The sequence below is a fragment of the Anopheles gambiae genome, chromosome 2 (assembly GCF_943734735.2).
Source record: "Anopheles gambiae chromosome 2, idAnoGambNW_F1_1, whole genome shotgun sequence".
Lineage (NCBI taxonomy): Eukaryota > Metazoa > Arthropoda > Insecta > Diptera > Culicidae > Anopheles > Anopheles gambiae.
In genome coordinates this window covers 112383512-112398842 of record NC_064601.1, presented here as the reverse complement: position 1 = coordinate 112398842, position 15331 = coordinate 112383512, and the positions used below count along the sequence as shown (strand labels likewise).

Below are 15331 nucleotides of genomic sequence, written 5' to 3'. Positions count from 1 at the left end.
CACCTTTTTAATAATGTGCCGGGTTTTTTTTCCAACGATAAAAAACGTAACCCAGAAACTCGTCTCGTTTTAAAGGCAAATTCTATAAACCAGCCTGCCTGGAAAGGTGTCACTCGACCAATTCAAAGACTCGTGTTGCGCGTGCTGTGCGTAACAGGTGTGCTCTGATGGGCAATAAATGGATTCGTGACTATGCTCTTGCCGGCTGGATTTCATCCTCGGTTTCTCGCATTCTCGCCCATCCCACACTGGTACTGTCCAGCTGGATTCCACGTGGCCCCCAGCACACATTCACCGAAATGGATACCTGAGGGAGACAATTTCAATCATAGAAAATTGGATCCGATTATGGTAGATCAGTTTCGAGTGATGTCCAGCGTCCATTGCGCACTGCGCAGCGGGGAAAAAGCTCCTCTTTGTAAAGCCTGGTCTATGTGTGTGTATACACTAAAATTCATTTTTTTCTTCTTTTTCTTTCTTCCATTCCGGTGTCCCTTTTCGCAGTGTATTTGAAAAGGATGATACGGCTGTGATTTCTCTATTGGATGTTGGCTATAACAGGGTAAGTGTGGATGTAAATCTCATCTCCAACTACAGCTTCGGGGCTTCCAGTTTCCGGCCGATCCAGAACCGATCTCGCCTCCACTCGCATACCCTTGTGCAACGTGCTCCAATGGTTTAAAGCATAACGGCCGCGTGACCATGAAACTAATATCAAACGACAAGAGGACCACGGCAAACAATACACTATCGGTTGGGCGGGTGGTGTGAGTTTATCCCGAACTTTTCCTGCGTTTGATTGACACCGAAGCAATTGACGTCAATCCATTTAACCCACCCTCACTCAACCCGGACTCCTGTTCGATTAGTTCTCAATAGATCCTTACACTGTTCGACACCATACATCGCACTCCGTTCGGGGGAAAAGCTTGCACTGCTGGCCCAGCTCTTGGTGGAAAAGAATGTGGCAAAATTGATGTTCCTGAATGGGGGCGACACACACAATTATCCAATTGGCGTTTGACATTCAATTTACCATAACCATCGGACGTGACGGAGCTGGAGGCACCTTATCCTCGTGAGGTGTACACCTCCTCGCCGTTCATTAACTTCACTCACCGGTCAACGGGTGTTGCGTGGACCCCGGGCAGGTCGGTTCTGGCAGGTCGCAAAGGCAATAAATCCACACACACACCACGCCCGTTCAGCAAGAACGGAGAGAATCCCGCACCCGATTACTTCAGCTTAATAATGGCAAACGACCTCTTGTTTCCTCCCCCACGCTTCTTCTACTTCTTGCAGTGCATTATCGAGTCTCCACATGTATCGATTTGTTCGTCGGAGCTGCGGCAAATCCAGCACTCGCTCGTCCGACCGCAGAATGTGATATCGACTCAACAGGTAGGTTTTAATCCCACGCTCCGACACAGCAGCACATTGGTGTGTAGCACAGCCGCACCGCCGTACAGCTTGGGTCAATTTTGCTTTCTGGCAATGTCATCGTGCCATCATCATCATCGTTACCGTTCAACCGCGACGATGCAGACCAAAAGCACACTCCCTGCTAGGCGGTTTAACGTTGTTTATGCGCTGCTCGCATATCGCAACGATGATCCGGCGGGCAAATGGGCTATCGTTTAGTGCATTTTCCCCGGGCTTTCCACCGGGGGGTCAGTTTGAAATGCTATTTTTAACGATAAAACGTGTCACACCACTAATGCCGCACAATTTGCCCCGTGATGTGGTGTCCGATAGCGTAATAGTCATAAATTCATTCCGAACGAAATACGTACTGCGATTCTTGGTAAAACGGTGGTTAAACGAAAAATAACGTAGGATTAAAAGCGCATCCAAAGTTCATCCTGCCACCGCCACTTTGCAACCGTCTCATCCATTAGCATTATCGATTTATAGCGTCAGCATCAGGCTTGGTTCCTGGAAAAGGTAACACCGCCAGCCAGCCCACAGACGAGAGACCTATTTCATTTAATTCGATCAATCGATTGCAACCCGATTTGCAACCGTGTATTTGCGCATCGGCTTCCATTAACTCAATCACAGGGTAGTTTACCCCTTGCAGCTCGTGGCACGGCGCAGTGTGTGATGCCTACCAGTGCCAGGTTTTATTAATCTTCTTCAATCCTCACACGCCCTGAAGAGCCTGCGTCGGAAGCTGCAATTGCTTCACCGTTGTGCAAATGTCCCTGGGGAGACTGCCTGGAGCCTGTTGCCGCTGTGGTCACCGTAGTGTTTGCTTGCGTTGAGATCTTCATTCGCGTTTGTGCCGCTCCGTCGACACACGGCAGCCCTCCAGTTTGTGGCAAATGTACGATGGGACGCGGGCAAGATTTATGGCACCGTCATGTTGTCTGTCATAGGCCCCTCCGGCACTGACACGCACGCATACGTTTTTGCCACCAGTTTGGGTTGCCTATATCTGTGATTTATCGAGTGCCGGCAGGTGAATAAATTGAATCATGTCATCGGTCGCCTGGCTTTAAATGAATAGTTTATTCTATCTAGTGGAGAGAGAGAGAGAGAGAGAGAGAGGATTAAATTGATTCCAAAAGCTTCACATATTGGATACTATGCAGGCGCACCAACCAACTCCCCATCGACATGGTTACGGTGTAATTCAATTTATCTAAAATACAATTAACTCATCTTCGAGTGTGTGCTGACAGTAGACAACGACTTGCGAGTGTTAAATATAGCTTTAAATATTTAAAACCTCGTGTCGTGTGTTTGATCAACGTTTGAAAATGCTTGGCCAAACATGTTCACATGACATACGCTGCCAGTGCCTAAAATATGGTCCATAAATTTATAGCGATTAATGCAATTTCTCACATCTTGGCGTGAGACACAGCTCTGCGCCCCTCCGTCCTCAGTTGCCCTTTCCCGAGCGTACCTCTTGATAAATGAAATTATTTGCCTTTCCCAGGCACTGTACACGGCGCTTCATCGATCGAGAGAAGCGGTCATCATTACCGACGACACGCTTCGGGCACAGTATGCGAACCGGGCCAGCGAACGTGTGCTGAATATGAAGCTGGTAAGTGGGCCGAACGCCTCCTCGGAGTGCTCTACAAACACACACACACACACACACATTAATCCTTAATCTTGTGTTTCCTCGCTCTCCACACCACGCCCCGCAGGATGAAATCGTTGGCAGATCTCTGAGCGACTTGGTAACGGCCGATATTAGTAATATTTTATCTCATACCAGTAGATATAAGGACTACGACGGTTACCTTACCACGCGGAGAAAGTCCCAAGAATCATCACAAATCCATGTTCGTGCCGTACCTGTCTCGTGCATTGGAAGGTAAGTGAGTTTGTGTACAATGTCTACTCGCCCGTTCCTAGACAAAGAAGCGTGTAAATGCTTTAAGATGCTACAAAACGCCTGAAGCTATGCAATTTGCACGACAAAATCGGTTTATTAGGACGCAGCACAAGAAAATGTCATTCCATCTTTTTCTTTTTTCTTTTTGGCTCATCATCCAGAAATCCCACACACTTAGTCTTAATCCTAGAATCATCATCCAGCGCGCTCGTGTCCACGAACGCGATCGGCGAGGCGCTGCAGACGCTGCCCCAGGGCAAGGAGGTGCCGCGCGGCTCGCTCCACTCGATCCGGCGCGGCAGCTTCGACGTGCGGTCGATCGCGTCGGACGGCCTGCGGCGGACGAGCCTGGCGAAGCTGTCCTCGCTGCCGCTCGAGGCGCCGATCACCAAAGTGCTGAGCCTGCTGGCCCAGGTTCAGGAAAACTGCTCGCTCGACGAGGCCAAGCTGCTGGACCGCGTGATGGAGTTCCTCAAGCGCGAGGGCCTGTACAGCCCCCAGATGAAGGAAATACGCACCGAGGACCCGGTCGCTACCGATCTGATTGGGGCCCTGCTTACGGTAAGCTGCTTGGGGTGGGGTGGGCCAACAAATACAAAGCATTTTCCCGACTAATTTACATTTTCCCTACGCCACCTCCGGTGACAGCAAGGACCAACGAACATCCTGTCGTCCAGGCGCAGCTCGAACGATTCCATCATACGCGGCGGCGGCCGCCCATCTACAGGGAGCATCGTTTTCAACAAAACCAAAGAATCTTCACAACTGTCCGACCTGCTGCAGACGGCCCTGGACTGGGACTTTGAAATATTTAAGCTAGAGGATCTTACCGAGAAACGTCCATTAGTGTGTTTAGGTAAGCGGCCGGGAGTGAGGGCTCGTGTGGGCTCGCCCCGTTTTGTCACCCCGTGTTGGACGCTCCTCTAAACGTTCTCCGCGCTCTGCTTTCTGCTCTTCTGCCATTCTTCTCCACCTGCAGGATTAGAACTGTTCCGGCGGTTTGATGTGTACAATACGTTCAACTGTGACGAGATGACGTTCAAGCTGTGGCTCATCGAGATGGAGAAGCACTACCACAGCGAGAATACATATCACAACAGCACGCATGCCGCAGACGTGATGCAGGTGAGCGGAAAATAATTAAAATTAATCCTCTTCCATCTCATCACCCAGGCGAGCGAAACCCACGTTTGCCAAGCAATCCGTCGGCGTGCGGTCCAAGAAGAGGGTTGTGTCTTGTGGCGTTTTTCCGCTGCAAATCCATTTTCACGACAGCTTGCTCGGTGTCGGCGCCTTTGTTTCTGTTCACGATGGGCTTTATAATATCCCTTTCTAACACGTAGCATACACGCGCTGCTTCTCCTCATCCATCGCAGCCCCATTGTTGAGTGAGGCCGCATTTGAATGTTGCTGCTGTGCGTTTTGGAGAAAAGTGAGCTTTTTGTTGTGGGTTGTGCGTTGCGAAGGATCTGTTTGGGATTTCTTTTTGTGTTTGTGCCGCAACATGAACCGTACTTAAAACTGGGAATAATTACTTGAAACCCCTTCACGAGAGTGCTCATCAAAGAAAGGAGGCTTTTAAAAGCATCACATATCTCTTCCCTTTTATCTTGGGATAAAGCACAATTCCCTAGCTGTGGTCTTTGCAGCGTTACTTTATCTGCTTTTTGTGTCAACCATAACAGCAAATCCGTAAGGCTTTAAACTTTTCATTAAATCACTTTATGTCTCTCTGTCAAGTAGTCTCCGGTGAATCCTTTTCTAAAAATAGTACAAAATGACATACAAAAATCCTTCCCCTCAGGCCACCGCAGTTTACCTGCAACAGCTGAGCAACCGGGAGCTGAAGATTATGGACCGAATGGACGAAGCGACCGCCCTGATTGCCGCCGCAACCCATGACATAGACCATCCGGGCCGTTCGTCCGCCTTCCTGTGCAACTCGGACAACACGCTGGCCCTGCTGTACAACGACATCTGCGTGCTGGAGTCACACCACGCGGCAACCACCTTCCGGTTGACCTTAGGTAAGCGATTCGCCTATTCAAGCAAAATCAACATTGTTTGTGCCATTGCTCACACGCGGCGTTGCGTCCCATTCAACACAGGCGACGACAAGATCAACATCTTCAAGCATCTGGACCGGGACATGTACAAGCTGGCCCGCTCGATCATCGTCGACATGATACTGGCCACCGAGATGACGCGACACTTTGAGCATCTGGCCAAGTTTGTCAGCGTGTTCGGCACGGACGTGGAGTCGAAGGATCCGCTGCCGCCGGACAACGACGACAACCAGATACTGGTCCGGCGCATGCTGATCAAGTGTGCGGACGTGAGCAATCCGACCCGCCCGCTCAAGTTCTGCGTCGAGTGGGCCCGCCGCATCGCGGAGGAGTACTTCATGCAGACGGACGAGGAGAAGCGCAAGAATCTGCCGATCGTGATGCCAATGTTTGACCGCACGACCTGCAGCATCTCCAAAAGCCAGATCGGTTTCATCGAGTACATCATCCACGACATGATGGACGCATGGAACAGTGAGTTTGAGCGCTGGAGAAGGGCCTTTTATGCGACACGAACAACGCACACACTAATTGGGGTGGTTTTCTCTCTCTCTCTATCGTAGGTTTTATCGAAATGCCCGAAATCATACGCTACATGGAGTTCAACTATTCCCAGTGGAAGCTGTTCGAGGAGCAGGGCATCAACACGCTCAGCGACATCAAGCGGAAGCAGATGTCGCTCACCGAGGACACGGCGAGCTCGATCTCCCTGGAGGAGAAGTTCTAGTAAGCCGGAGAGCCGCCCTGGGATGCGGCACCGTGCGACTTGCTGTGCTTGTTGCTGTGTGTCACGTTTTGGTGCCCGGACAGTCCGGACAAACCCAAACCCCAAAACCCAAACAAAAACCCCGCTCGAAGCGAGATGGTCCCGAATGCGACGCCGACCCGGCCGTAATGTAATTATGGATTAATCCAAACGCCAAAGGCCCAACAGTAGGGTCCGCTCGACGACGAGCCACAATGCGCGAACCCTGCAGAACCCCCCCTTCCCCGGGGTGGGGTGGATCTTTCTTCCATGATTGTAGCAGTATTGTTTTCATACCATCGCCATTTAGCCCAAACACATCCCAGCCCAGTACCGCTTAACACTTGGGTTACCACGTCTCTCACATGGGTGTGTTAGTTGCAAAAGAAGAAAAACACACACACACACCACTGGTGAGCGAAATAGAAACAAAAAACCAAGAGCGAGAGAGATTCATTGGTAGCACCGTGCGAGGAATTGTTGTTCATCGTAATAGCACCACCACCACTACCACTTCCATCGCCTACTCTAATGTATATCCACGTACAATCCACATACACGCATACATGAAAAAAACACAAAAATACACTCGTTTTCTGAGTTTATCTAGTTTTTTGGGGGATTATTAACACCGCTCAAGCGTAAGAAAGCTGTCCCGTTTTTGTATGTACATTTGCCAATAAGATCTACTAACCTGCGTGTGTTTTGTTTGTTGTTCAGCAGTAGGTTTCATTTAGCACGTAAGCACACCAAACGGGGTTTACCCTCTCCCCCCCCCCACCATCGTACAATGCGCGTTACATATATATGTATAGATTGCAGGGATCTGCTGTGTCAGGATAGCTTAACCCGGATCCCGGTGTTTTGCTATTCGACTTAGATACGTAGCTAGGTCTAGTTGTTCGTTTACGCCATCATTTACCATTTTTCCACTCCAAGCGTTGTAATTTTCGTTTCCATTTTCCATTTGGTAGGTCATCTGCTCGATTAATTACAGGTCGAATCATATGGTGAGATGGTATAAGAGGTGAGCGTGTGCGTGTTTATGTAGGGTTTTGTGTCGTCTAATGAAGCAGATAGGAGAAAGACACACGTAAAGGAGTAAACACGAATAGTAGGGAATTAGGAAAGTCACCCTGTGCGCACAACAACTACCACACAGAGATTAGGTAGGAATATGTTCTGCTATTTTACCTGTCCCTATATAGGTTTTTTTTTGTATTGTTTTGTTTGTAGCAGCAGTATTTATTGGACCCCAACGATCAGATGGAATTTAGCAATCCATGCAAGCCATATTAACTAGTAGCGAAAACAAACACTTTCTACTCTCCCTATCGAGCTGTACCTAAACTCCGGTTGCAGTTGCGAAATAGTGGAAATGGTGGTCATTTAAAGAAAAATTCGTGTAGCAAAACAGAGAGAGCGAGATAATTAGAGGGAGTAGAGAGGGACAACACTAACCATCAGCTTGCCTCGTTGACCGAAGCAACTGGTGGGGTTGTGATGCCGTACAGAAGCGTAAGTAAAAGGAAATCAATTTTAGGATCGATGTTTGGCTCTAGGGGTCACTATTAGGATGTGTAAGTTTCGCACTCACATAAACACACAGAGTAAAATAAACACTTAAAAAAGCGAGTCCTTTCCCCTCCCCCTTAAAATGATAGTGTGGTGGTACACCAAGCCGTATAGTTGTCGATATTTAGATGCCGTAGGTAAATGTTTTCTGTTAGTTGATTGACAGTCGATACAAGCGCATACAACACAACCCAACAGGGAATGGGTTCTTAACGGTGGTCATACAAACGCTTAAATCTCTCTTCACACACGCTGCGTGGCGTGTGCTGCGTTACACGTTTTCCGCTCCGCTCCGTATCCGCTACCTTTGCATCTGTGAACGACCAGGCTGCTCCATTGCTTTCACCCAATCCACCATTTTTTTTGTTTAGTTTGTTTCGAATGTTTTCTCTCTCTCGCTGTCTCTGTCACTTCCCCAGCGCTACCGTTGAGACCTGAAACAGGGGGTTTAAGCCATGAGAGCCATGCGTGTGTGCGTGTTTCTGTGTATTATGCAATAAAACTGTAGATGAAAACAAAGATAAATATACAGCACACAAGACGGTGTGTGGGGTTTGTGTCGCAAATATCGTTCATGTTTAGCAATTACCCTTCGCAAAGTTTGGAACACAGTTTGTGGACACACACACACACACACAGACGGAGACAGTGTGTAGCTGACAGTGAGTAGATGAGCATACCTTGCGTAGATGAGTGTTTTATCCCTTGCTTTTGGCATGTAGAGGACGTTTTGTTTGTGTGGGGGGAAGGGCAGTAAACGGCACCGGTATTCTCACATCCTCCATCCCACTATTCTACGCGTGTACGTGTTGATGTGACAATAATAGGGAGGAACATGTGATAACGATAAATAAAAAAGAAGTTGGAGCTAAACCCAAAAATCCATTCGGTGGTGCAATCGATACTTTCGTAGTTGCTGGAGGGACAGGAGATTGGTTGTTTGAGTTGCAACCAAAACTGTACACTACACGCAGCAACACGTGTGTGTGTAACCCACCGAGCGTACTTGTTCCCTCTTTAGCCTTTTTTCACTTGTTTTTCTTAAACCGTATTTAATTTTGTCCCTAATTCAATAGTGAACAACGGTTCTCCAAACAAATATGATCTTACGGTTTCAACAACTGAGCTCAAGCATGTGCTACGTATACCTCTTCCTTTATTGCTACTTACAGGCAACAATCTTCCATACTCTCATCACTATGGCGACAAGCACGGTTTACAGTTGGAATTGCACAAAAAAGAAACGGCTTCATCTAGTTAGAAATTCTCAAAAATCTACTCTCGCACTCATACTAACTGAATTACACCATCACATATACTATCTCTCTTTCACTCTCTCTCTCGCTCGTTCACTCTACATCTGCATGGAGCAAAACTTTTACAACCGGAAGAAAAAAGAATTACAAAACAAAAACGGCGGTTGGCCGGTTTCCAAACGTGCGGTCTAATTTTAATGAGTAAAACACTAACAAAAACCTTACTAAGGACACTTACGGCCACCCAATGGTGTATATCGATGTGTATACAAAAAAATAAATAACTAGCAAACAAAAACACTACTACTAACACACACACACACACACACACAAGAACGCAAACTCTAATACTAGATAATTGTATTGTTCTGATATGCTGGTCATATCTGGTTTTAAGAAAGGCACCGAAGGTCAAATGATTCACACCCATCTACTATAATAAAAAAAAGCGATTTAAACAACAAAAAATAAACCATTAAATGGAATCTAGCGTTGGGATGGCAGTTCGTTTTTGGAGAAGGAGATTAGTAAATGAAATTCTGAGCTATTGCGCTAACACACACACACACAGTGTGTGTACTACCAACGCGCACCAACGATCGAATCGCTGGGCGTGTCTATCTGTTGATGTAATCGTGTATTATTGCTAAAATATTGTACGTCTCGAGGCTCGATGATGATCCCTGCTGAAGGAAGAGGTGAGGCTCTCGCTTGCTCCTAAATTAGGCAGGGTGTTTTTATTAAAGTGCTGTGTTTTACACCTAGACCGATTGGATCTATACTGTGGCAAGTAGTAGTAGCATTGTGTATCTCACCGAAGCCTAAAGCGCCCGTGCCCCTTGCGAAAAGGATCCAAAGCCAGCACTCCGAACACGGGCCGAACATGTAATACATACCTATACCTATAGCGAATCGATGTGGTCTTCATTAAATTGCGTATGTATGTGTGTATAATAAGCGAAAACAGGACGCGAAAAGCAAACGGTTACGGGCCGGCATATACATATACATGATCCTGTGTTTGCAAACTCTAAACTGTGCTATTGTTGCAAACTATTGGATTTTTGTTGAACCGGGTGTTTGAACCGTTAGGAAGAGGAAATGAAAAAAAAAACAACTATGAAACAATTGGCATCATCAAACAAAAAGTCTGAATAAATAAACATTTAATGCTGCTGCTACACAACCTACGCGGTCCTAACCCTGTGAGGGTTTGAGGCGAACCATATACTAAACAAACAAACAAATTGGCAAAGTCCTAACAGAACTTTATGATGAAGAAGAAGAAGAAGAAAACAAACCAGTGTAACGAATTGTTTCCGCAAATAAGTCTGTCTAATAAAGTGTAATTAATGAAATTGTAGTGAAACACTTTCAGGTTTGTCGTCTGTTTCTTTCTTCAGTGGGACAATCTTACTGTTCGTCTTACTCATCGTATGGTATGCATGGAATGGCAACACGGAACGGCCATGTGTGGATGGAAAAACATAATCGTACGAAAGTGAACGAGTGTGTGGGACGCGTGATGATGAATCATAACGATGGTGAACAACCGCCTTCCTATTTGATGGTGTGTCGATCTCTTCCCTAGGTCGTTCTTGTACGCCTCCATATCTCCGCTGGGGTGCTTTAGTCTCGAAAACAACTTGCTGGATCGGGAAGCTGAAACATCTCTGGCTTAAAATAGAATTCTAATGCTGTGGGTGTGTATCACGTGTGACACACAAAGTGCATAGGCAGCGATGCAGTTCTTCCAGCCCATGGTGCAATGTCTGAAAACGGTCAAATGGGTTTGGGTTTTCTTCAATTTCTGGATTGTTAAAGGGTCTTTTTGTTACCTTTTTGTCTGAATCTCACTTTAATGTAAAATTACAAAATTTTCTTCTCAAATCTGAAATTAAACAAGGATTGGCGCCTGAAATTATGCAATTTTTTATATTCCTATTTTCGGTATAGTAACGGATAATTTAAAAAATCAGTATCATATCAAGATTTTTACATTCCAAAGAGATCTGATTGCATCGAAATCGTTAATAATTACAATTATTTAATAAGCATTACATGAAAAATGTTATACTTATTCCAGTGCTCGATGCTTAATAAATGATCCAAAACTATTAAAATCTTTAGCTCCATTGAAAAAAATCAAATACACCCCGCTAATGAGCCTTGAACTCTACCGCTAAAATAATGAAATCATTTCATCATACCGCCCTTACAATCGCTTCACGGCTCACTAATTGTATCATTACAAGTGTAACAGAATAAAAAAAAACACATTCAATTCATCCACCCATTCATTGGAATGAAAAATAAACACAATCGTCCCGTTTCATTGAGCGCACGCTGCTAATTATCAACCGTAGCTAAACTGCTGCACTTAATTAAGCACACCACGCAACGCCCCGTACGATTGCGTATGTACAGGGCGGATTCACGTCCGAAATTAAACCCGATGACAAAGCCATCATAATGCAACGCTTAAGCATGCGAATTATAAACAATATTTCAATCCCGGGTGGGTAAGGTGTGGTGAGCACGAACGAAACGAAATGTAACAAAAACAGAACGCGTTGATGGTGAGCTATTTTCGGCCGGCCAACGCATCCCTCGCCCCCATCATCCGTGGCGTTCTACAACCTTTCCTCCGCTGCACCGTACCAAACATTTTGATAATTTACCTTCTCACGGTACGGCCAAGCCAACCAAGCGGACCCGGTGGTGGTTTCCTGGTCCATTCTCGGTGTGAAAGCTATTTTCGGACGCCACTTCAGATGCCGCGCCTACCGTCCGGCAGGTGATCGACACCCACCCAGCCCATCGTTCCGCACAGGAACGATCGTTCCATCCATCGGTGTGCTTCCCGTATGATCGTGGAAAGCCGTGCCGCAACAAACACACATAGAAAAAGTAGGCTGAGAAAATACGTACGCTCCCTTTGGGTGCTCTATGACTCTCATCACTCTCTCGCTACTTTTCCGTTAAATGTTTTAAGAGAGTATTTAATTGGGAGAATTTTCACCTCATTGTAACGTAAACAAAACAAGCTGGATTGAGGCGCTTTTCTCTCGCCCAATTTTCCTACTATTTTCGCTCTTTTTCTCTCTCTCCCCGCTTTTTCATCTTACTCTCTCGCTCCCATCCATTCTAAATAGCTATTTTCCTGTCAATGGAAAATTTGTGCCGCCTTGGAGGAACGAATTGTACCAACTTTTTTTCTCACCACCATTCGGAGTGAAAAACAACGTTTCCAAAAATAGTGAGAGACCGACCTATAAAAGAGGAAAATCGGTGCACGCAGGTCGTCAGTCAGTGCGGCACCTGCGGTGGGAAAAAATTCGTGTGCAAGTGTAAGAGATTCGTGAAAAGCTAAATTCAAACGAGAAAGGTTCGTGTGGAGTGAAGTGAATTTTGTGCCATTATTTGGACGTTTTCTTTATTGTGATCTTAATTTGTTTTTGCTGTGTGCTTTCCAAGATGTCTGTCGTGCCGATGCTGTTCCGTGACTGGTGGGAGGATTTCGACACTCCGCTCCGTTCCTCCCGGCTGCTCGATCAGCACTTTGGCACCGGTCTGCGGTTAGTAGTAGTTGTGCAAAGGCCCGGATATCCCCCCAACATCGATGTGAATTTAACTGTGAATTAATGTGCTGTTTCCTTCTCCCACCCATCAGTGCGGATGATCTGTTCTCCTCCTTCCCGGCCCGTGCCCCGCTCTCCTCACCATCGCTGCTGCGCGGTGGCTACTACCGTCCGTGGCGCAACACTGCCCTCACGCGGCAAGATTCCGGCTCGACGCTCAACCTCGACAAGGACCGGTTCCAGATCATCCTCGATGTGCAGCAGTTCACGCCGGAGGAGATCACCGTCAAAACGACCGACCGATGCGTAGTGGTGGAGGGCAAGCACGAGGAGAAGCAGGACGAGCATGGATACGTTTCGCGACACTTTACACGCCGCTACATGCTACCAAGTAAGATTGGCAAGTCAAACCATTGGACAAAATTAACCATTTTTTCCTCTCGCATTTCTAGACGGCCACGATCCGAACGATGTCGTCTCGACCCTCTCCTCCGACGGTGTGCTGACAGTGACCGCACCGAAAAAGTCCCTCCCAGCACCGAACCCGGAACGCAGCGTACCGATCCAGCAGACGGGCCAGCCGGCCAAGGACAAGGCGGAGGCACAGCCGAGCGTAGAGGGTGCTAAGTAGGCGTGCGAGAGGATTTCAAACCTGCAAGAAGAGTATTAGAATGTCGATGTATTCACCTCGGGTAGGGTGTGGGAGATCCGATCCGGTCTACCGGTTCCTGAACTGATCGTACAATAAATAAAAAAAGAGCTCTTTTATATTGATCCTCATCGGTTCTCTTCATTGCATCAATGACAGCTTCACCATCAGACAAACAACATTTGAGTAATGACAATGCCTCCTTGAGAAACTGAAAATTGCCTAAGGCCTACCAAGAAGATATTTCATGGCATTCTTGTTCAACAAGAGATGCAAAATCTTTTGGAGATCGATAGGACCTACATCGATAGGAAGTTGCAGCCAGAGGTCTGGATAGTTATTGTTCACAGACGAAGTCTTTGCTCACAGTCGACCAACGACGTCTAATCTCCTGAGCAGCTCAACAAGGGATAGAGAGCTGCATAGACCGCGAGTTCTTCAGTTTGTAATATTTGAATTGAAGGATATGGATGAACAGGTATGGCCAATATGTTGATATGGTATGGCATTAGCTCAAGTAGAATAGATTTGGAGGATTGAGCTTAAAAAGTCTTTAAGATAAGTTGGAATAGACAGTTACATGTTGGATATTCGGAGCAGGCTGGCAACTTTAACATTTAAATTGAGCTTGAGAACTCAGGAAACTTTCTGACGATCAATATCCAATGCCAGAGCTCCGTTTCCAATGTGTCGTAATTCACGTTGTAGTGATGTTCAACCATGAAGACAACCTAGGAAGCTTTCTTGAACTATCAGTTCTTCTCCCTAATCATCACCGCCAGTTCCAAACCCAATCGTTTGATAATGCTCAACAATATATTCTTCACTTTATTTCGCCTCAATTGCACGAACACTCTCACCGCACTCTCACCACCACAAATAATACTTCGCTAATCACTTTGGTTCATCGTAGCCCGTGGCCCGTTTATCCATTTGCATCTGTCCGCTCATTTGCCATTACTCTCGCTGGTTACACTTTCCGAGGTGGTCCGTACACTTTCCACCGTGCGCTCCTCGATGCGCTGTATCGGGACGGTTCGTTCGTACACGGCTTCCGGTGCCGGCTGGGGGACCTTCTTCGGTGCCACGATCGTCAGCACACCGTCGGACGAGAGGCTCGAGATGACGTCTTTGGGATCGTGATCGTCTGGCAATGGGAAGCAACAGAGTGAGAAACAAATACTCAATAAAGCCCATTCGTTCAGCCTGTCTACGCAATGGCTTATTTGTCCACACTTCTGAAGTGTTGTTTCAGCATGAAAATCTAAACACTCACCCGGCAGTACGTAGCGGCGAACAAAGTGACGCGCGATGAACCCATGCTCGTCCTGCTTCTCCTCGTGCTTGCCCTCCACCACGATCGAATTGTTGACCGTTTTAACGGTGATCTCATGCGGTGTGAATTGTTGCACGTCCAGATTGATCTGCAGCCGGTCGGTGAGGGGAAGGGGGCCACTGTTGCCGATCAAACTGTTGCTAAACTTGTGCGCCCCGAACTCGCTCCAGGGGCGGCGAAAGCTTCCGAGTCGCGAGGAGCGCAAATTGCAGGACGAATGAAAGCTTGAGGCCATCTTTTGCAGATCTTCCGAGCTAAAGAGCAGAGAGAAAGTGTCCACAAAATAACATTCACACTAAGAAGATTTCTCGAGTTAATTCTTTAACACATACAATATCCCGGTACCGAACTGTTGATCAAACAATCGAGACGTTCGACGCGGATTTTCAAACAGATCGTCATCCCACCAATCGCGGAAGTACATCGGAACGGAAGACATTTCACTCACTGACTCTCACTGACTTTGCACAAAAGCACACTACCCGAAGCGCGTATAAAAAGCCGACTGAGCCTGGTTTCATCTTCCTACTGTGATATTTATATGACATCCGTCACTTAGCACCCAACATCAGCCTCTTCTTGAAGCTTCTTGCCTCTCGTAAAAGCAGTAGAGTACGGTACGGCCAAATTGCAAATAACGAGAGAATTCTAATGTTTCGCCACAAGACTGTGTGAGAGAAATCATATCACCAGAGGGAAGTAACCCTTCGACCAACCGTGCAAAATTCGCATCCAATTTAAAGGGGCATCACTCAAAATACTCACAATGTC

At 46.8% G+C, this 15331-nt stretch overlaps 3 protein-coding genes across 28 annotated transcripts in view; 2 read left to right on the top strand and 1 right to left on the bottom strand.

Annotated features, from left to right (window-relative positions):
• The window catches only part of LOC1269950 (high affinity cAMP-specific and IBMX-insensitive 3',5'-cyclic phosphodiesterase 8), a 130486-nt gene extending 120123 nt beyond the window's left edge, over positions 1 to 10363 (top strand). For all 26 annotated transcript variants that reach the window (XM_308604.5, XM_061642250.1, XM_061642255.1 and 23 more), the window contains 10 exons: positions 505 to 562; positions 1303 to 1401; positions 2945 to 3055; positions 3162 to 3331; positions 3514 to 3913; positions 4001 to 4208; positions 4332 to 4477; positions 5157 to 5379; positions 5461 to 5892; positions 5982 to 10363. In XM_308604.5, the coding sequence (XP_308604.5) occupies positions 505 to 562; positions 1303 to 1401; positions 2945 to 3055; positions 3162 to 3331; positions 3514 to 3913; positions 4001 to 4208; positions 4332 to 4477; positions 5157 to 5379; positions 5461 to 5892; positions 5982 to 6145 (2011 nt within the window). In that variant the 3' untranslated portion in view covers positions 6146 to 10363. The remainder of the gene's footprint in view (positions 1 to 504; positions 563 to 1302; positions 1402 to 2944; positions 3056 to 3161; positions 3332 to 3513; positions 3914 to 4000; positions 4209 to 4331; positions 4478 to 5156; positions 5380 to 5460; positions 5893 to 5981) is intronic.
• Positions 10364 to 12197: 1834 nt separating this feature from the next.
• Positions 12198 to 13349, top strand: LOC1269952 (protein lethal(2)essential for life). Its single transcript, XM_001687979.2, has 4 exons — positions 12198 to 12382; positions 12472 to 12572; positions 12668 to 12966; positions 13028 to 13349. Exons 2-4 carry the CDS (start codon positions 12472 to 12474, stop codon positions 13204 to 13206), a joined length of 579 nt encoding a protein of 192 aa, XP_001688031.1. The 5' UTR covers positions 12198 to 12382; the 3' UTR covers positions 13207 to 13349.
• Positions 13350 to 14021: 672 nt separating this feature from the next.
• LOC1269953 (protein lethal(2)essential for life) lies at positions 14022 to 15101 on the bottom strand. The gene is made up of 3 exons (XM_308607.4): positions 14893 to 15101; positions 14501 to 14814; positions 14022 to 14371 (listed from the first exon to the last, which is right to left on the bottom strand). The coding sequence occupies exons 1-3, from the start codon at positions 14997 to 14999 to the stop codon at positions 14172 to 14174; spliced, it is 621 nt and encodes a 206-aa protein (XP_308607.4). The 5' UTR covers positions 15000 to 15101; the 3' UTR covers positions 14022 to 14171.
• Between the last annotated feature and the right edge of the window lie 230 nt (positions 15102 to 15331).